This window comes from Chiloscyllium plagiosum, chromosome 37 (genome assembly GCF_004010195.1).
Source record: "Chiloscyllium plagiosum isolate BGI_BamShark_2017 chromosome 37, ASM401019v2, whole genome shotgun sequence".
NCBI classification, from domain to species: Eukaryota; Metazoa; Chordata; class Chondrichthyes; order Orectolobiformes; family Hemiscylliidae; genus Chiloscyllium; species Chiloscyllium plagiosum.
The window spans coordinates 3,000,225-3,022,713 of record NC_057746.1 but is presented as its reverse complement, the minus strand read 5'-3'; the positions used below and the strand labels follow the sequence as shown (position 1 = coordinate 3,022,713).

The 22,489-nt window shown below is 43.0% G+C and overlaps 3 protein-coding genes across 7 annotated transcripts in view; 1 reads left to right on the top strand and 2 right to left on the bottom strand.

The window, feature by feature from the left end:
- The window catches only part of LOC122541578 (zinc finger protein 271-like), a 652,600-nt gene that overhangs the window by 337,601 nt on the left and 292,510 nt on the right, over window positions 1-22,489 (bottom strand). The gene's annotated exons all lie outside the window — the stretch shown is intronic.
- Window positions 1-22,489, bottom strand: part of LOC122541201 — a 216,012-nt gene that overhangs the window by 148,126 nt on the left and 45,397 nt on the right. The window contains 1 exon segment of the mRNA XM_043677826.1: window positions 8,589-9,938. Within this exon segment, the coding sequence (XP_043533761.1) occupies window positions 8,589-9,938 (1,350 nt within the window).
- On the top strand, window positions 12,930-18,602 carry LOC122541634 (gastrula zinc finger protein XlCGF71.1-like). 2 transcript variants are annotated; one of them, XM_043678556.1, is made up of 2 exons: window positions 12,930-12,951; window positions 14,081-18,602. In XM_043678556.1, exon 2 carries the CDS (start codon window positions 14,631-14,633, stop codon window positions 15,390-15,392), a length of 762 nt encoding a protein of 253 aa, XP_043534491.1. In that variant the 5' UTR covers window positions 12,930-12,951; window positions 14,081-14,630; the 3' UTR covers window positions 15,393-18,602. The 2 variants fall into 2 exon arrangements, with proteins under 2 accessions (XP_043534491.1, XP_043534492.1); XM_043678557.1 differs by having other exon boundaries at window positions 12,932-12,951; window positions 14,189-18,602.

Sequence of the window (22,489 nt, the reverse complement as noted above, 5' to 3'; positions counted from 1 at the left end):
CAGCAAACATTATGTCAGGTAGATGTTGGAGGAGCTTAGAAATGGGAAGAGTTGTGGGGGCTAGAGGGGGTTAGAGAGTTAGAATTTTAAAATCAAGCTGTTAATTGACCAGACATCAGTCAGTGACCACATCAGTTAGACACGAAATGGGACTTGCTGCAAGTTAAGACATGCAGCAGAGCTTTGGATGCCCTCAAGTTAACAGAATATGGGAGAACAGCCAAGAGCAAGTTGAATATTCGAGTTCAGAACCAAAGAAGATGTGAATGAGGATTTCAACGAAGGGGAACTTGGCTATCAGTGATAAGGATAGTTTCTTATAACTTGGCAGGTTGCAGGAGGTGAGGACATGCGAAGCGAAGTAAAGCCTTTTTAATCAAAAATACATTCTCTTGCCTTGCTTTCTCAACAGACACTATAAATAGACTCAATGACCGATGGAATACAATTGAAGGAATTTCACAGAAAGCGTCAGTCTCAACTCCCGTTGTAGTTGAGTTTGTATGAAAGACATGCCAGATTAAATTCTAGAAGGAGACAGCCATTTACAGAACTGACAAAGGTTAGAAATCTCGGCAGGAGAAGGAAGGAGCAAAAGTTTTTCCTTAAAATTTAATGTGGTCCGTGTCCAGTTCAGACCAGGTGATTCCTGTGCTTTCGGAATGCTGTCTAATCTTGACCAAGTGTTTCTGTGCTTTGGGATTTTCATCCAGTGTTGTGAGTAAACGCAACCGAAAGGATAAAAAAAGCAGTGCTGGAAATGTGAAATGAAAACGGAACAGATGCTGCAAAAGCTGGAGTAACAAAGCACCGAGTAAACAGCTCTCTCAGCTGGATCTTCTCACACAGCATAAGGGACATTTCCACCCCTGACTGCCCACAGGATAGTCAGACTGCCTGAAGACTGGTGTGGATATTATGGGATACAATTTGTATAAAAGCTGCTCCTTCACTCACCATCTCCTCACTTGGTTTTCAGTCCCTATAGGAAGTGAACCAGCTCTGGAAGAGGAAGAGGAGACAATGGGCAGAGTGGGTGGGCTCTCTGATTGACGTCTCTCACAGTCAATCCAAATATTTCTGGAGCAACATGAGTTTTCTGAAACTTGGGAAACTGACCGAGGAAATGGAGGTGACTTTGAGCAGCAGATCAGGTGGGGATTTAAACTTGTCATTGTCCCATCTGAATAAAACCTCACTTATTGCAGCTGCTGTCTCAGTTCCCCTGGTAAATGTTTGACAAAGAACCTAGGAACTGAAGTTTGGCCCAATGAGCCGACTGTACCATTTAACATGGTCGTGCCTTATTCTTGTTCCCCCATCCTGTGACACGTTAGTCACTATTTGTTTCCTGAAGAGATTCAGTGACTTGGCATCCATGGTGTTCTGTGATAGAAAATCCTATATGTCCAACCCCCTCTGAGTGAAGAAATGTTTTCTTATTTCAGACTGATATGGCCGACCACGTATCCTGAGATCATGACCATGTGTTCTGGTAATCCCGGCCAAGGGAAACATCATTATTGCATCCTGTCTCTCCTACAGAAAATTATACATTTCAATGAAATTCACTTTTCTTCTGAACTTCAGTGACTACCGCAGCGGGATACAGATATATCAAGTGAATGGGCAAGGGTCTGGCAGTTGGAGTACAATGTTGGTAAATGTGAGGTCTTCCATTTCGGTCGGAATAACAGCAAAGTGGACTGCTATTTAAAAAGTGAAAAATTGCAGTATGCTGCTGTGTACAGGGATCTGGGTGCCCTTGTGCATGAATCACAAAATGTTGGATTGCAGGTGCATGTGGGAATTAAGAAAGCGAATGCAATATTGTCCTTCATTGCTAGAGGGATGGAGTTTAAAAACAGGGAGGTGATGCTGCAGTGCACTGGTGAAGCCACACCTGGAGTGCTGGGCACAGTTTTGCTCTCCTTACTTAAGAAAGGATGTACTGGCACTGGAGGGGGTGCAGAGGAGGTTCACCAGGTTGCTTCCGGAGTTGAGAGAGTTGCCTTATGAGGAGGGATTGAGTAGACTGGGACTATGCTCTTTGGAATTTAAAAGAATGAGGAGGGGATCTTATAATAACATATAAAATTACAAAGAGGATTGATAAAGTAGAAGCACTGCCAGGTGAAACTAGATCTACGGGGCATAGCTTCAAAATAAGGGGGAGCAGATTTCGGACTGTGTTGAGGAGGAACTTCTTCACCCGGTTGTGAAGAATCTGTGGAATTCCCTACTCAGTGAAGCAGTTGAATGTTTTAAAAGCAAAAATAGATTTTTGAACAGTAAAGGAATTAAGGGCCATGGCGTACGAGCGTGTAAGTGGAGCTGAGTCCATGATAAGGTCAGCAATGATTTTATTAAGTGGTGGAGCAGGCTCGATGGGCCAGTGGCCTACTCCTGCTCCTATTTCTTATGTTCTTTTTCTCATTCATTTCATTCATGGGACATAGGTGTCACTAGCTAGCCAGTATTTATTGCCAGTCCCTAGTTGCACTTGAGAAGGTGCTGGTGAGCTGCGTTCTTGTTCCTCTGCAGTCCACCTGCTGTGGGTTGGCCCACAATGCCATTAGGGAGGGAATTCCAGGATATTGACCCAGCGATAGTGAAGGTACGGCAATATATTTCTGAGCCACAATGGTGAGTGGGAACTTGAACCTGCTGCTGTTGTCCTTCAAGTGGAAGTGAATGTGGGTTTGGAAGTTGCTGTCTGAGGATCTTTGGTGAACTCTGCAGTGCATCTTGTAAAACTGCTGCTACTGAGCATCAGTGGGGAAGGGAGTAGATGCTTGTGGATGGAGTGCCAATCCAGCGGGCTGCTTTGTCTTGGATAGTGTCAAGCTTCTTGAATGTTATTGGAGCTGCACTTATCCAGGCAAATGGGGAGTAGTCCAGCACACTCTAGACTTGTGCCTTGTAGATGGTCAACAGGCTTTGAGAGTCGGAGGTGAATTACTCACTGCAGGATTCCTTGCCTCTGACCTGCTTGTAGCCACCGTATTTATATGGCTAGTTCAGTTCAGTTACTGGCCAATGGTAATCTACAGGATGTTGGTAGTGGGGTATTCAGTGATTGTAATGCTATTGGATATCAAGGGACAGAGTTTAAATCCTGAATTGTTTGAGAACATCGGTTTCTGGCACTTGTGGAGCACTGATGTTACTCAGTATGTTTTTACAATTATATAAGGAGTTGGTGAGACTATGTCTGGGGTATTGTGTTCAGTGTGGGTCTTTTTACTTGGGGAAGGATATGGTGACCCTGGAGTCAGTTCAGAGGAGGTTTACCAGGTTGATTCCAGGGATGAAAAGGCTATCATATGAGGAGCAGTCTAATAACTTGGGCTTGTGCACACTGGAATTCAGAAGATTGAGGTTTATAAGATGCTAAAGAGGATTGATGAGATAAATGTTGAACAGATGTTCTCCCTTGTGGGACAGTCCTAAACAAGAGGCCACAGATACAGAGTGAGAGGAGGTAGATTCAAAACCGAGATGAGGAGAAACGACTTCTCCCAGAGGGTTGGGAATCTGGGAGCAACGCCCCAGATTACAGTGGAGGGAGAATCAATCAACAGATTCAGGAAAGAAATGGATATGTTTCTGATGAACCATGGGATAAAGGGCTCTCGGGAACAGAAAGGAAAGTGGAGTTGAGACCAACAATGTTCTTGTTAAATCACAGAGCACGGTTGAAGGGCTGAATTGCCTATTTCTACTCCTAATTCCTAAGTTCCGAACATGGACCATAGCCTCTGGCTGTTCTGATACCACCGTCAGAATGCCCTGAAGCCACTTTTTAAGATCCTTAACCCTGGCTCCAGGGAGACAACATCGTGGTGTTATATCTGTGGCTACAGAATCATAAGATCATAAGACATACAAGCAGAATTTAGGCCATTTCCATTCAGCCCATTGAGATTGCTCCACCATTCAGTGATAGCTGATAGGTTTCTCATCCCCATAATCCTTGGTACTCAAGAACCTATCTCCATCTTAAACATACTCAATGACCTAGCCTCCACAGCCTTCTGTGGCAATGAATTCTCTAGAATCACCACTCTCTGGCTGGAGAAGTTTCTCCTTATCTCTGTTTTAAGAGATCTTCCCTTTACTCTAAGGCTGTGCCCACAAGTCCTTGTTTCTCCTACCATCTTCTCAACATCTAATCTGTCCAGGCTATTCAGTATTTTGCATGTTTAAATTTGATCCCCCCTTATCCTTCTAAACTCCATCAGGCATAAACTCAGCATCCTCAAAAGTGCCTCATATGTTAAACTTTTCATTCCTGGGACCATTCTTGTGAACCTCTTCTGAACACGCTCCAGGGCCAGTACATCCTTCCTGAGATATGGGGCTCAATACTCCAACTGTGCTCAATACTCCAAATGTGGTCTGACCAGACCCTTATTGAGCCTCAGAAGTACATCCCTGCTTTTATATTCAAGTCCTCTCAAAATAAATGCCATCATTGTGTTTGCCTTCCTAACTACTGACTCAACCTGCAAGTTTAGCTTGAGAGAATCCTGGACTAGAACTCTCAAGTCTCTTTGCACCTCAGACTTCTGAATTTTCTCCCCATTTAGAAAATAGTCCATGCCTCTATTCTTCCTATCAAAGTGCATGATCTCACACTTTCATACCTTGTACTCCATCTGCTACTTCTTTGCCCACTCTTCTAACATGTCCAAATCCTCCTGCAGCCTCCCTGCCTCCTCAATGCTGCCTGTCCCTCTACCTATCTTTGTATTGTCTGCAAACTTAGCCAGAATGACCTCAGTTCCTTCATCTAGATCATTAATGTATAAAATGAAAAGTTGTGGTCTCAACACTGAGCCTTGCCAAACACCACTCGTCACCAGCTGGCATCCTGAGAAGGACCCTTTTATTGCCATTCTGCTTTCATCTATCAGTTCCCCTTGCAATAGTATCCCTGTTCATTATTGCTTTCTCGCTATCCTCCAGCCCGCTCCCCTTGCCTGAAATCTGCAGCACTCCTGGTTTCATGATTTTGCTCTCACTGCACTCCCCTGAGAAATAATCTCCCCACGCAGTCTCTAAAACGAAAAAATACTCTCAGAGAAGGACATGGCCCTATGGTACTCCTGTATTACCTGCCTTCTTCTTTTAAACTGTCTGGTGGTTACCCATTACTTTTCTGCATATGCACTCTTTACCTGCAGTGTGACCTCCACATTGTACGTTATCAAAGATCTCAGCCTTGTAGAGACTCCACACTGACTCCAGATCTGAAACACCGATTTCCAGTAGCTGCAATTGGGGAAACTTCCTCCACATGCAGTCATACTGTACGCTGGATATATCTTCATTTCCCACATTGGATAGGAATTGCTGCTATGCCATAACTTACCGTAAATTACTCTGCTTCCATTTACTTCTTCAGTTTTAAATATTAATTATTTACTAGGTACTTACTCTGTTCCTGAGACTTGAAACACTCTTCATCTAAAGACCAGTTTTTACTCAACCTGTCCAGAGATGGTATTCCAGATAAATGGGACCTAAACCTGGGCCTTTTGGCTCAGAGGTAGAGACACTACCACTGCACCACAGGAGCCCTTTCATTTTTTACTTTGGTCAGTAGTAATATTCACCTTGCTTAACAAGATCATCGCTGGTCCCTGGCTAGCACCCTGTCCTACTTGATGAGCTTATGTTTTCCTTGAGATGCGACACTTGAATATTTCCAAATCTTACCTCTCATGTATGGCTTTTTAACTTCTGAGTTTGTTTTGTTGTGACTTTACACCTATTTTATCATGAAAATTTCCTCCACTCTCTCATGCTGAGCTTTAAACCCCCTCATCTCACTGTGCATTAATTGCCACTTTTCCTACTAAAAGTGACTCCATTTCATTGGATATGAAGTGTTTTTTGTTATCCTGGGTTTGTGGAAGTTGATGCATAATTGCAAGTCTTTCTTTCATCATTCTGCTTTCTGTAAACTGGTAATTATAAACCCATTGACGGAGAAAATATCCAGCTCACAGTGACATTGACCAAAAGCAGTGTACAGGAGCCTTACAGTAGTATCCTGTGTGTTTCAGTGAATAGGAACACACCATGCTGACTAATCATGTGGTTTGGGTTGTTAAAAATGAATTTATTTTTATCTATAAATCTATTCAGAAGATTGATAAATGAACAAACTACGCCATGTTGAGCTTACAGCAAACTTTGAATCAGTCAAAACTGCAAATCATTTAAAAAATAACTCAAACTCTTTCCCAGAACAGAAAATGAATCTTTGAATATAAGGTGAACATAACACTCCATTATTACAAAAGGGTATGATGGATCAAGGGAGCTCAAATCTGTAGAGACCCACCCCCACTCCCTCCCCATACACAGGATAGCTGTCCTCCCAGACAGAACAGTACAAACATTTCCCATGGTATTCGTCAAACATCTGTCACTTGAAGAGGATCTGTCTGTAATTCACATCACCAACTGAAGCAGGATCTGATTCTAACCCATACCCACTCCTGAGAGCTGGCTCACTTCACTAACACACAAATGTTCAAAATACACAGGGGCCATGTTGGGGGTCTGCCCCAAAAATCATCAGATCACCTGGGAAAATTTCCTCATTGAAGCAACCACTCCTGCCCCATGTACGCAGGATGGACAGGCTGCTCCTCCAATCAAAGGCTTAAATTATCCTATGCTGGCTTCTGATTGGTTCACTCATAAGGACATGTGCTGTGAAGAGAGAAGGATTCTGCATGGGAGAGGGAGCTACAAATATGGGGAGGGTGGCAACTAGAGTGGAGAAAAGAAAGGAAGGCTGCATGAGTGGGAAAAGTGGGTAGGGAAGGTGCAACTGCAGGTAAGGGAGGAATTGGCTGCAAGAGCAGGGAAAGGAGAATGAGACTCCAAAGGGAAAGCAGAACTGTGGGCACCCTACACAATTGGACTACAACAGCTCAAGAAGGTGGTTACCCATCACATTGTCAAGGGAAATAGGGAAGGACATTAAATTCTGGCCTGCCTGGCAATGCAAACTTTCCCTAAACTAATAACAAAATGAAATTTCAAAACCTAAAGACAGAATAACACTTTGCGAAGTGGAATCAGGAAAAGTTGGAATCAGGAAAAGTTGGAATAACTGAGATAATGAATTACATGTAAATGAATGTAGAATCTCTAATTTAAGACTGTATTTATTGAATGAATACAATGTCATTTATTAAATTTAAATCTGTGATTCAGTGAAAAGGGCATAAGCCCTTCATCATTCCTGATGAAACGTCGATTCTCCTGCTCTTCGGATGCTGCCTGACCTGCTGTGCTTTTCCAGCACCAAACTCTCAACTCCGATCTCCAGCATCTGCAGTCCTCACTTTCTTGCAGTAGAAAGGGTACTAACTACCCAATTAAAGTATTCACATGTTGTGCATATGTGATGGATACATATGAACTGTGCAGAATGTTGTTTAAGATGTTGCCAGTATATGTCAATTATTCTGAGAAAAAAAACAGTATTGGGAGCGTATACCTATTGTGCAAGTTTAAATACAGTAACATTGATGAAATTACAGCTTTCCTTGTGTGTTGTAGCTTTAAGCTTAGAGATGTTGAGAATTATTGAGGATATTGATGAATTATTCTAATTCTGCTTCCATCTGAGTCCAAATACCTTTTATGTCAACACAAATACACAAGGTAACTATTTAACTCAATCACAATAAATGAGTTAATGAAAATGAAAAAGTAGCCTCTGAAAATCCAAAGGAGGCCAAAAAAAAATCACCTAGTGCCCTGGACAATGCTGGTGTTGTTGTCACTAGTTGTTTGATGGGAATGAAAGGTACTTCTTATTCTGTGTCCCAAAACCGCTGAACATCCTGCACTGTCAGATTGTGTACAGGTTCATACTCTTGAAGGCAGATTGGGCAAGAACTTGGCTAGGTAACTCCCATTTCGGTTCACTGATGTTCCAGGAATTCCAGTAAATGTGTGAAGAACTTGCGACAAATAAGGGTTCTCCCCTGTACACTGACTGACCGGGAGATACGCTCGGTCTGGTCACAAGTTACTCCGGTGTGTGAACCCTGTGGTGTTCCAGAAGACATTGTGAAAGATGCATCATAAACCTCACACTCAAATGGTAACTCCTGAGTAATGCCTCTGATGTAGGAGGAAGTTTCATGATTGGAACAAGACGTTTTTGCACAAATTGCACAGGAATGTTTTGTCCTCTGTATGAATGCACTGGTGACTGTAGATATCTGACAACGAGAATGATTTGTTGCACATGTTCACACCGTGTCAATGCATTGGTATCTGCATAGGAACAATGAATCTGAGAATTCACTCATTACTTGTGAATGGCTTCCCGCTTTTATGAACGTGCTGGTGGTTTTAAATGACACTGAGAATAATTTGTCAAAACTTCACTTGATGGATTCTACTCGTGGAAATCCTGAGTGAGTAAGAGGTTCTGTAATCACAGGAATGTTCAGTCACACATATCACTAGTGGAAGAATTTTTACATGTGAATGTGTTGAAGAGCACAGAACTTTGATAACTCAAGAACATGATTTGTCACGTGCATTACGTGTGGACGCGTTGATGTCTGTGGAGGTTCCCCAGTTGTGAGAATGATCTGTCACATATATTGCACCTGAATGGTTTCTCCCCATTGTGAATGCTGTGATGGAGCAGGAGGCTTGAGGAGGCGGAGAATGATTTGTCACATAGCTCACATGTGAACAATTTCTCCCCTGTGTGAATACGTTGGTGTCTGCGGAGGTTTCCCAACTGTGAGAATGATTTGTTGCACATCTCACATGTGAATGGTTTCTCCCCTGTGTGGATCCTTTGATGGAGCAGAAGGCTTGATGAGTCAGAGAATGATTTTGCACACACCTCACATTTGAATAGTTTCTCCCCTGTGTGAATGTGTTCATATCTGTGAAGGTGCATTGTCTGTGAGAATGATTTGATACGTGCATCACGTATGAATGATTTCTCCCCTGTGTGAGTGCGTTGGTGTCTACGGAGATTTCCCAACTGTGAGAATGATTTATCACACACCTTGCACGTGAATGGTTTCTCCCCGGTGTGAATGCTGTGATGGAGCAGGAGAGTTGATGAGTCAGAGAATGATTTGTCACACACCTTACACATAAATGCTTTCTCCCCTGTGTGAATACGTTGGTGTCTGCGGAGGTTTCCTAGCTGTGAGAATGATTTGTCACACACCTCACATGTGAATGGTTTCTCTCCTGTGTGAATCATTTGATGGAGTAGGAGGGTTGATGAATCTGAGAATGATTTGTCACACACTTCGCACTTGAATGGTTTCTCCCCTGTGTGAATTTGTTGGTGAGCAAGAAGCTTTGATGACTGTGAGAATGGTTTATCACACGTATCACAGATATATGGCTTCTCCCCTGTATGAATGCGTTGGTGAACATGGAGGGCCGACGAATAGGAAAATGATTTGTCACACACATCACATGTGAATGGTTTCTCCCCAGTGTGAATGCGTTGGTGTGTACGGAGGTTCCCTAACTGCGAGAATGATTTTTCACATATCTCACAGATGAACAGTTTCTCCCCTGTGTGAATGCGTCGGTGTGTACGGAGGTTCCCGGATTGTGAGAACGATTTGTCACACACTTCGCACGTGAAGGGTTTCTCCCCTGTGTGAGTGCGTTGGTGTGTGCGAAGATCTGATGACCATGAGAATGATTTGTTACACACCTTGCATGCGAATGGTTTCTTCCCAGTGTGTACAGGCTGATGATTAACCAGGCCCGATGACCGTGCAAAGCTTTTGTTACATTCCTCACACTTGAAAGGCTTCTCCCCAGTGTGGATGCGGCGGTGGTTTACAAATACCGATGACTGTCTGAAAGCCTGATCACACACATCACACTTGAAGGGTTTCTCTTCCATGTAGCTGTCTTTTTACTATTGGAGTCTACAGTGCACTTTGTAGACAAAGAAATTTTCTAAGTCTGAGGAGCCGTCCTCACACACCTCACACTTGAACAGCATCTCCGCTATAGGAATCAGTCAGTGGTTCATGAGGCTTAATGAACGATTGAAGCTCTCACTACACTTGAAGCCACTCACACTTCTTCCCAGCCTCACCCTGACCGATCACCCACAGCCGAACCTTCAGAAAGGTTGGTTCTGATGGAAGGCTCCACACCACTGACCAGTTTCAGATCTGATGATATGTCAAAGCTCCTCTGATCCGACCAATTTCCAGATGATGATTTAATTGCCCAACCTTCTCTGTGTTGAGCAATACTGTGAAGGGACTTGATGTCTTCCCAAAGTTGTTCCTTGGGTGATGGTCAGAATCTATCCTCTCTGTATTCTCTGGTGTAGTACGTTGCAATCCTACTGTAAAACAGGAAAAGAAAACATGATTTATGCCAACTCTCTTGACTCCTTTGCTGAAGGGACTGACTCCTCAGTTTTTTTACATTTACACTTTCAAAGGATATGGGGGTCACAGGCATTGCCAGATCATCCCTAATTTCTCTTGAGAAGGTGGGATGAACTTACTATTCAATGTTATTCAATTGTGCCACTTTTCATGAGCAACACCTAGTCCACACTAAAACACAACAGGTCTGACTCCATATCAGACTTCAAACATTAATTCTATTTCTCGCCACAGATGCTGCCAATCCTGTTAACTTTTTACAGCAGAGAAATTTATTTCAGATTTCCAGCATCCACAATATTTTGCTTTTACTTCAAACCAACAAGCTGTTTTCAGTTCCACAAGATAGCTTTAATGATCAGGAAACAGGACAAAACAGTGCATCAGACACTTCTAATTGATCTGTTCAGAGATTTTACTGTATACCTCTGGAGCAGGTGGGACCTAAACACGAGCAACCTGGTACAGAGTTTGTGACACTACCACTGCAGCACAAGAGGGTTTCCACATCAGACATTTCTTTCTATCAAATCAGATTCCATTCAGCTGGTGAGAGGTGAAGAGGAACGGAGGAGTCATTCCTAATGTCCCGGCCAATACTAATAGTTCAATCAGCACCACTGAAACTTGGATTATCTAATCATGACCACATTGCTGTTTGTGGGAACTTGCCAAGCACACATTCAATACCATAATTCCAAAGTTACAACAGTGACCACACTTAAGAAGAAAGTCATAACTGTTGCACATTTGGAGATCAGGGAGAGGCTCCATACATAAGCATGTTTACTTTGTTTACTTTCCTGAGGGACTTACAAAGATAGGGCAGTGGGAAGCCTTGTGAGGGATTTGTAAAGACAAGAAACATTCAGAGTTCAACACAGAGAGCGATCTGACCATTGACAGTCCACAGGATGATAACAGGTTCCAAGACACACAAAGAATATAACAACAGGAAATCAGTAAGAATCCTGACACTCTGCACCTCCCAGATAACGACACCTCGCCTTCTCATATTCAAGAATGAGCCATCAACAAAACTCAGTCTGGAAATCAGAGGGAAATGCTTCCAATAAACACACTCAATATCCAACATACAGCTCCAGTCACACAGTTCAGCACAAATCACCGAGTAAACAGCTCTCTCAGCTGGATCTTCTCACACAGCATAAGGGACATTTCCACCCCTGACTGCCCACAGGATAGTCAGACTGCCTGAAGATTGGTGTGGATATTATGGGATACAATTTGTATAAAAGCTGCTCCTTCACTCACCATCTCCTCACTTGGTTTTCAGTCCCTATAGGAAGTGAACCAGCTCTGGAAGAGGAAGAGGAGACAATGTGCAGAGTGGGTGGGCTCTCTGATTGACGTCTCTCACAGTCAATCCAAATATTTGTGGAGCAACATGAGTTTCCCGAAACTTGGGAAACTGACCGGGGAAATGGAGGTGACTTTGAGCAGCAGATCAGGTGGGGGTTTAAACTTATCACTGTCCCATCTGAATAAAACCTCACTTATTGCAGCTGCTGTCTCAGTTCCCCTGGTAAATGTTTGACAGAGATTTCAAGTGTGGGAGTAGTATACTTTCTTATCACATGTGAATCCCCAGATGTGTGTGACAGCAGATGAGAAGAGGAAGAACCACAGCATCCAAGGCAGTGGATGATGTGCAGAGATGGGATTAGCATATATACAGCAGGGAGGTGCACGGGAGCAGGGGTCACATTACAAAATTCTCTGCGTGTTTGAAGAGTGTATTGGAGAGTTGCAAAGTGCCCCAATGATTCCGGACATGAAGTGGAGCTCGTTATGTTAGATCTCCCATGAGTTACCGAGATTCAACATTCACTTCATCTGATTCCTCTCCTGGGCTATCCAAATCCAACCTTGTTTGAGAGTGATATTGTGCAGCGTGTGGTGTACAAGGGTGATTGTGATCATTCACTCTCTCTGAACACGGTGATCCAGTCCCAGGTCTACCTCGTACCTGAAGCAGTTCTTTAACGTCCCACTCGCTTCTCTCTGCGAGCTCCCTCAGAAAGACATGGGCATCAAGAAACACCTCCTCGAAGTGAGCTGAGTGAAATGGTGACACCCACCACGGAAAGAAGGGATGGGTCTCGTCAGCTGACCATCAGCACACTCGCCGTAAAACACATCGCACACTGATGTTGTCAGTTTGAAACTCTCCGAGGATGAAGAGTACTATTCCCACACTAGAAATCTCTGTCAAACATTTACCAGGGGAACTGAGACAGCAGCTGCAATAAGTGAGGTTTTATTCAGATGGGACAATGATAAGTTTAAATCCCCACCTGATCTGCTGCTCAAAGTCACCTCCATTTCAACGGTCAGTTTCCCAAGTTTCAGGAAACTCATGTTGCTCCAGAAATATTTGGATTGACTGTGAGAGACGTCAATCAGAGAGCCCACCCACTCTGCCCATTGTCTCCTCTTCCTCTTCCAGAGCTGGTTCACTTCCTATAGGGACTGAAAACCAAGTGAGGAGATGGTGAGTGAAGGAGCAGCTTTTATACAAATTGTATCCCATAATATCCACACCAATCTTCAGGCAGTCTGACTATCCTGTGGGCAGTCAGGGGTGGAAATGTCCCTTATGCTGTGTGAAAAGATCCAGCTGAGAGAGCTGTTAACTTGGTGCTTTGTGCTGAACTGTGTGACTGGAGCTGTGTGTTGGATATTGAGTGTGTTTATTGGAAGCATTTCCCTCTGACTTCCAGGCTGAGTTTTGTTGATGGATCATTCCTGAATATGAGAACCCACCGACACCCAAGTTAGAATCCAACAGATTTATTTAAAGTCACAAGCTTTCACGTGACATGACATAACCTGGTGTCATGTGACTTCTAACTTTGTTCATCCCAGTCCAACACTGGCGCCTCCACATCACGAAAATGAGAAGGTGAGGTGTATTAACTGGAGGTGCAGTGTTTGAGGATTCTTGCTGATTTCCCATTGTTGAGTTGTGTGTGTAAATATTATCCTTTGGACTATGGATGGTGAAATAATTCTGGAAGAAGAGGAGGAGAGAATGGGCAGTGTGGGTGCGCTCTCTGATTGACGCCTCTCATAGTCAATCCCAATATTTCTAGTTCAGGCCATGAACAGAGATGCCTTTAGGAAGAAATTAGATAAGCACATGAGGCAGAAAGGAACTGTAAGGTCTGCTTATCGGGTGAGTTAAAGAGGGGTGAGAGTAGGTCCTGTGAAGCATAAACATCAGCACGGGACAAGAGGCTTGTTCTTCACTGTAAATCTGTTTTGTGTAACTTTCCATGGTTGGATTTGAATTCCGAGCCCGTTGATTGTGCGGACAGCACCACAGCAATTCAGGATCTATCCCTGGAATCACATTTATTGAAATATATTTTATATTAAGCACACAATATAAGTGTAAAACATCTCTCCTCCAGAACAACGTGATCTCATTTTACACTCTGCCTGACCGTCTTTCCCATTGCCCTCACGATGTTTGGGAAGATGGGAGTCTGGATGGAGGAAAAAAAATAGCCACATTGTGCGCTCCTGGTCACTATCCAGTATCCCTGCTAGAAACAGGGGGTGTGTGACAGTCACGTGAGGAAAAAATAAGAACTTGGATATGATCCCCTCCCATGCAGGTAGACTGGCACTCACTTGTGGAACAGCCTCTTACTGAAGAGTCAGCCCGTTCAGCAAAGGAGGAGAGGGAGTTGGAGGAAATCATGTTTCCTTTCTGTATTTTACAGAAGGAATGCACCGTACTACACCAGAGAATACAGAGAGGATTTTGACCAACACCCAAGGAACAACTGCACAACTGTGGGAAGACATCCAGCCCCTTCACGGCATTGCTCAACACAGAGAAGGTTGGGCAGTGAAACCACCATCTGGAAATTGGTCAGGTCAGGGGAGCTTTGACATCTCATCAGATCTGAAACTGGTCAGTGGGGTGGAGCCTTCCATCAAAACCAACTTTTCTGAAGGTTCAGCTGTGGTGATCGGTCAGGGTGAGGCTGGGAAGAAGTGTGAGTGGCTCCAAGTGTGGTGAGAGCTTCAACCATTCATCGAGCCTCATGAACCCCTGACTCATTTCTATAAATGAAAGACTGTTCAAGTATGAGGTGTATGAGGAGGGCTTCACAGGCTCATAAGATCTCCTGATGGTAGGGTGCATTATTGAAGAGATACATGGAAGTGAAACCATTCACACATGATGTGTGGAACCGAAACTACACTCAACTGAGAGCCATGAGAGACAAAATTATTGATAGAGGCCACAAAACTTTCAGCTGCAAGCTGTGTGACAAATCATTCTCACAGTCATCATCCCTTCATGTGCACCAACGCATTCACACAGGGGAGAAACCATTTACCTGTGAGGTGTGTGACAAATCATTCTCGGATTCATCAACCCTCCGCAAACACCAACGCATTCACACAGGAGAGAAGCCATTCTCGTGTGAGGTTTGTGACAAATCGTTCTCTGATTCATCAAACTTTCGTGCACACCAACGTATTCATACTGGGGAGAAACCGTTCACATGTGAAGTGTGCAACAAATCATTTTTGAAGGTAACAAACCTCCGTGCACACCAACGCATTCACACAGGGGAGAAACCATTCACATGTGAAGTATGCAACAAATCATTTTCAAAATTAACAAACCTCCGCAGACACCAACACATTCACACGGGGGAGAAGCTGTTCTCCTGCGAAGTCTGTGAGAAAGCCTTTACACAGTCATCGAACCTCCTAGACCATCAGACAGTGCACACAGGAGAGAAACCCTTCAAATGTGAAATTTGTGATAAAGCTTTTGCTACATCTACAAGGCTGCTGAGACACCAGAGGATCCACACGGGGGAGAAACCATTCAAATGTTACATTTGTGAGATGTCTTTTATCCAAACCTCTGATCTCCTGAGACACCAACGGATTCACACAGGGTAGAAAAGCATTCACATGCAAGGTGTGCAACAAATTGTTCTCACAGTCACCACTGCTCTGTTTAACCAAAGCATTCCCAAAGAGGATAAGCCATTCAAGTGTTTGATACTGGTGAAACAGCAATACATTCACACTGGAGAATTTGGTAAAAAAGCTTTCTCAATTGTTAATCCTCTGCATATACTGCCGTGAAGGAGAGAAACTGTTTATGTAGGATATCCACAAAGTTAACCAACATCTGCAGACATCAACATATTGACACGTGCAAGGTGCATGTAAAGCCTTTACTAAGTATTGAACCTCCTAGTTCACCAGGAAATCCACAAGAAGAGAAACCTTCAAATGTAAAATTTGTCCTAAAGCCTTCGCAGCATCCATGAGGTTCCTGATACACCAGATGTTTCAACACAGAAAATATCCTCCAGATGTGGGGATGGTGAGATGGCTTTCATCCAATCTTCAATCACATTAAGCTGCACAGGAGAGAATTATTCAAGCTTATAATGAAAGATTTATATAGTCATTGGAACTTGAGAAGCCAGTCACATGCAATGTGTGTGACACATAAATTTCTGAGTTACCAAATCTCTCTGTACACTCATACGTTAACAGAGAAGTAACTTTTCCTGTGGAAGATGTGTCACAAATCATTCTAGTAGTGATAGAAACACATATAGGCCAAAGTATTCACACATGCGAACCAATTCATGTACAAGTTGTATGACAAATCATCCTCTCAGTTGTCAAATATCTCCTCTATCAGAGGATCTGCAGAGTAGATTAGCCCTTCAGGAACAAGGTGTGTGACAAAACTTTTTTACAGTTAGCATGCCTCCTCAACCATTGATACATTCACACAGGAGAGGAAGGTGATTGGTGAGAAGTCCGTCATAATATCTTCACACAGTTGAACCTCCTGGAACTATGAATCCACATGTGTGACAAATCCTTCCTGTGTGACGTGTGTCAGAATTGATTCACCTCTTCCTTCCTCACCAGACACGGACTTGAAGCTGAGTCACCTGCTTCCATTACACTGAGAGTTGTCTGTGTTGTTACCCTCCAGTACTCACACAGGGGGAACTGTCATTCCAAAGCACTGTCTGTCTCACCTGTGTCCGTCTCAAGCCTCTCCCACCTTCAGGCCAATTGTTTCAAGGAGGTCAATTTAACATTGTTCAGACCTCCAAACATCACCAAAAGAAGACATCAGTATGTGTAGAAGCTCCTGTATAAATTCACATCCTTTCAGTACAAGTCACTCTCACCTCTGACCAAGAAGACAATCAGATACTCAGTGGTTAGAAAGGCTTCAGCTTCTGATTGACTAGCACCAGGACCCAGGGGAGGAACCATTTCCTGGGGTAGTAATGGAGGTACTTCAATTAGCCTCAGTGTCTCTGGTCTGTGGAGCAGGAGAATCAGACAGGAATCCCATTCCTCATCAGAGAGCCCAACTGGGAAGTCAAGGGGGAGAATAGGATGTATCTTGGCTGTGACAGTCTCTATTGTCTCACAACATTCACTGTCTAGCTGTCCACGTGCTGAACGGACACTCGACCAGAGCACTAGAGGCCAATGAATATCCACAGTCTGTAGTCCAGGAAAATTGGAGGGAATATAGGAGGACAACAACTTGCATTTATATAAAACATCCCAAAGTGTTTAATATTGACATCATCAGACATAAAATTAACACCAAGACAAAGAGATATTGGGAATGGATTACCAAAAATATGGCCAAAGAGGCAAAAACAGGAATTGCTGGAAAAGCTCAGCAGGTCTGGCAGCACCTGTGGAGACAAATCAGTGTTCATGTTTCGGGTTAAGGGACACTTCATGAACACATATGGCCAAAGTGGTTGGATTTAAGGGAACTTATGAGCATGGAGCATGGAATGGCTTGGCTGTTAATGGTATAAGGAACGACTGGGATAGAGGGATGTACCGTAGGCCAGAATTGCAGGAGCATTGAGATTTTGGTGGGTCATGGGTCTAGAGGTGACAGAGATGGAGAGATGTGAGGCTATGCACTTGGCACTGGAATTTTAAATTGTAGACACTGGGTGACTGGGAACCAGCGTAGTTCAATGAGCACAGGACTGACAGATGTCATAGGATGTAGAATACAGTGTTTCAGTCATGGTAATGGAGGTTGGAAAATGGGTGGAGCTGGGCAGGAGGGCTTTGGAATGGCCTACTCTAGTCTAGATGCAACATCAACATGGGTGAGGATTCCAATAGCAGATGGTCTAATATGGGTGTGATAGCTGTTTAGTAATGGGCAGTATTATAGAGGGAGACAGATACAGCCATAGTGATCTACAGCACAGAAAAGGGCCCTTCAGTCCATCATAACTGTGCTGGTCAAAAACAATCATGTAATATTTTAATCCCATTTTCCAGGAGTTGGCCCACAGCCCTGTATGCCTTAGCATTGCAAGGGCACGTCTAAATGCTTCTTAAAAGTTCTAAGGGTTTCACCTTTAACTTCTTTATATCTTTACAGATGTAACATCTTTACACGCAGTGAGTTCCAGATTCCCAACACCATCTGGTGATAAAACCTTCCCTCCCATCTCCTCAAAATCTCCTGCTGTTTCCCTTAAATCTGTGCTCCTGGATATTGATCCTTTCACCAAGGGGAAACTTTCTCCCTGTCTACCCTGTGTGTTCCCCTCATTATTTTAGATGTCATTTCCTAACTAAGTTTTCTTTTCTCCAAGGAAACAATCTCAGTCTGTCCAATCTGTCTTCATCACTGAAACTCTCCAGTCCAGGGAACATCCTGGTAAATCTCCTCTCCAGTCACCCACCCCAGTGCAATCACATGCCTCCTATAATGTGGATTTCAGATCTCTGCGTAATGCTCTATCTGTGGCCCAAACAATGCTTTATACAGTTCCAGCATTACCTCACTGTCTTTAAATTCTACGTCTGCACACTACATGCAGACTAAAGTCCCTCTGATCCTCAGTGTTTCCCAGGGTCCGACCATTCACCATGTATCCCTTCGCCTGCATTTGGTACAACAAACAAGGATAGGGCTTATACAATGAATGTTGGGCATTGGGTAGTGTTACAGAACAGAGGGATCGAGGGGTTCAGGCACAACATTCTTTGAAGTCTGCATCACATATATACAGGGTGGTTAAAAAGGCATTTGGCACGCTTGCCTTCATTGTTCAGTCCTTTGTGTATAGGAGTTGGGAAGTCATATTGTGGTTGTACAGGACATTGGTGAGGCCTCTTCTGGAATACTGTGTCCAGTTCTGGTTGCCTGTTATAGGAAAGATACTATCAAGCTGGAGAGGGCTCAGAAGAGATTTACCAGGATGTTACTGGGTATGGAAGGCTTGAGTTATAAAGAAAGGCTGGATAGGCTGGGACATTTTTCATTGGGGTGTGGGAGGTTGAAAGGTGACCTTATAAAGTAACGAGGGATATAGCATTAATGGTAGTTGTGTTTTCCTTAGGATGGGGGATTTCAAGATAAGGAGGCACATTGTTAAGGTGAGAGGAGAAAGATTTAAAAAGACACGAGGGGCAAATGTTTTACACAGAGGGTGGTTCAAGAGGGTGGAATGAACTTTCAAAGGAAGTGGGTACAGTTACAATATTTAAAAGACATTTGGATAACTACACAAATAGGAAAGGTTGAGGGATACAGACCAGGAGCAGGAAGGTGGGGCTAGTTTAGTTTAGGATTATGGTCAGCATAGACAGGTCAGACCGAAGGGTCTGTTTCCTTGCTGGAGGACGCTATAAGTGTATCAACTCAGATTTATCTGGAGTCAATTCTATTTGCCATTGATCAGCCCATCTGACCGGCCCGTCTATATCCACCTGTAATCTAAGGTTATTAGTATCTCTACTTACTACCCCATCAATTTTCATATCATCCATGAATTTACTGATCAACTCTACTACTGTACATTCCAATCCAAATCATTCACATAAACCATAAGCAGCAAGCATCCCAACACTGATCTCTGCAGGACCCACTGGATTTAGGCTTTCAGTCACAACAATCCCTCAAATATTACCCTCTGCAACTCAGCCAAATCTGGATCCTAATAGCTAAATTTCCTTGGATCCCTTGGGCTCTGCCCTTTGCTATCAGTCTCCCATGCTGGAGCTTATCAAAGGCCTTGCTGAAGTTCAAATAGACTACTTCAAATGCATTGCTCTTGTCTACATACCTGGTCACCTTTTCAAAACAATTGACCTCCCCTCCCCTCTGTCTGTTCTTGATTAATCCCTGCCTCTCCAAATGCCGAATAATTCTGTTCCTCAGAAGGAGGTAATCTTTGTGATGGAGATGGTATAGGTTGGGGAAATCAGTGTTTGAAGAGGATAAGACTGACCAATTATTGTTGGAGATGACAGTGGAGAAAGCAATCGAGGGGAATTTAAGGAATCTAAGACTGGAATAATCCCTTGAGCCTGTGACACCATTCAGTTAGATTACAACCAATCCATATTTTAACCCTGTCTGCCTGCCTTGATTCTGCTCTGCTTAATCCCCTTGCCCAACATTAAATGGAGAAATCTCAGTTTTGAAACTTTCAATTGACCTCCAATTTCAACAGATTTTTGCGGGGAGAGAGTTCCAAATTGAGTCCCCTTTTTGTGAAGAAGTGTTTGCTGAATAGCCTTACTATAATTTTAATGCTCTGCCCCTTGTTCTAGCCTCTTCAACCACAGGAATCATTTTTCTCAAACTGCTGAATTAAGTAATACCTTGTTAGAACCTAAACTTGTTAAAAAAGTGATGTGTAGTTGAAAGTTTTCATCTTGGTCTCATCAAGACTGAGAGACAAGAACCCAAAATCTCAAAGGGAACACCAATTTATATGGCATGAGATGAGGGGCTTGGTGTTTTCTCGGCAAGTGAACAGCTTCTGTGTAGACATTGTAGAGGCAGAAGGCCACAAAGAGACAAGATCTCTCTCTCTCTCCTCCCTCTCTGCAGCAAAGTACCAAAACTTAGATATAGCTAATTGTTTTCACCCACCAAAAGCTGTAAGCTGTTGCTTCTAAGCAGTGGCTGAAAGACTGTAGACTGTATAATTTATGGTCAACTGCCCTGTGTCTTTGGTAAAGAACTGAAAGGATATGGAAAAGTGGGACTGGATAAAAAGAGCTTGGGAAAAGCACAAGGGACATCTCATTGAACACTATGGACTTGTGCTATTGAAGAATGGTTTCCTTCATTTTTTGCTTTCATACATAACATCCATGTTTGCTTGCTTGTCTATGTGTGTTGGTATGTGCGTGCAGGGATTTAAGAAGGGATCAGATGTAACATGTTGATAATTTCTAATTTGTTTCCCTGTGGTTAGAATTGATTTATTTGTAATCATCAGCAGGTTAAGTATAGGTACATGGTCAGTGTTTTGTGTCCGATGGGTAAATTAGTGATTTGATTAAACCTGTAATTTCTCTGTGAGCCTCGGAGTAGTGGAGCTAAGTTTCATAAGTGGGCTTTGACACCGTGCCTACAAAACACTGATCACAGTGTCCAGAACCACATGTGACTCTTATTATTAAACAGCAACTTTACTAAATCATCCAGAGCTGAATTAGACTGAAAGCCAATCAGTTAGGCTCACAATGCATTTCAATTTTGTCATGGTGTGGAGGTGCCGGTGTTGGACTGGGGTGCACAAAGTTAAAAATCACACAACACCAGGTTATAGCTCGACAGATATAATTCCAAATGAACCTGTTGGACTATAACATGGTGTTGTGTGATTTTTAACTTTCAATTTTGAGTTGTAGAAGTTACATATATTCACATAGGACCATGTTCTGTGCAGGTTAAAGGAGTCTGTTCATGCACCTTTTTGCTGGAGAAAAAGTTATGGATACTTTCAATCCCTGTGCATTTGCCATGGCAACACCCTGACCAACCAACACTGCTGACTCATAGCACTGTGGCTGTCTCTATACCCAAAAGTAGAGAGTTCAATAAGACAGATCACCACCACGTTCCCAAGGGAATTTAGGGATGTCGACTTGAGGTTAATCAGGTCGCTAAGGTTGACAGTTAATAGTTCCTGCTGCATCTTCACAGCAGTCAGAGTCCAACGAACCAGTACCCTTTTCTCATGCTGAATAAATTTGTGTTCCTTATCATAGATTGGTTGCTGTTTTCCATTTCTGATGAGAGCAAGATGAAAGATGTGACTTTTAAACAACTTGTTAAATCATCTTAGACACTTCAGTTAGATTGCCTGTTATTGTTCACATTCAAGAGAATATAAGGTCAGTCTGTGTGATCCGTCCTCATAATTTAAAGCACAAGGATTTTAAAGCAACTTCTGCCTGTAATATTCTGAGAGAGCTTCCCTGACATATGTGTGTGTTGTAAAGTGAGCCAGCTCTCAGGTATGGGTAAAATTGGAACTATTTTATTGGTGATGTGAATTATAGACAGATCCCTTTAGGTAATTCAAATTTGACTAACACTGTAGGGAATATTTATACTTTCCTTTTTGGGAGAACCACAATCCCGAGTATGGTGAGGGAGGTGGTGGGTGGGTCGGGTGAGTCTCTACACTCTCAGTCCATTATACCTCGATGTAATAATGGTGTGATATGTTCACCTTACACTCCTCTGAGATTCATTTTTTGGGAGTCATTTGAGTCAGTTTTGAATCTTGTTATCTTGATTGACTCAAAGTTTGATGTCAGCTGAATATTGTGTTTTGTTTTCTGATGCTTTATCAATCCTCTGTATAGATTTATTACTGTAAATAAATTTACTTTTTGGGTTAACCCAAAATTCCTGATTTGTCAGTATGGTGTGTTCCTATTCACTGAAACACTTAGGATCCTAATGTAAAGTGCCCGATATACAATATACTGGTCAATGTCACTGTGGACTGAAAAAATTTCTCCATCAATGGGTTTATAATTTACAGTTCACAGGGAGCAGAACATTTCCCTAGGGAAAAAAGGAAAAAGCTTTGGTCCTTTTTCTTTCACTCAGAGGATGTGGTTGGGCTAGCAGTTATTATCCTTGAGAAGGTGGTGCTGAGCTGTCATCTTGAACCACGGCAGTACATGCGCTGGAGGTAGACCAACAATGCCGT

What these genes read in the sequence shown, in the direction of transcription:
- LOC122541634 (XM_043678556.1), top strand. Translation starts at nt 14,631, where the DNA reads ATGGAAGTGAAACCATTCACACATGATGTGTGGAACCGAAACTACACT.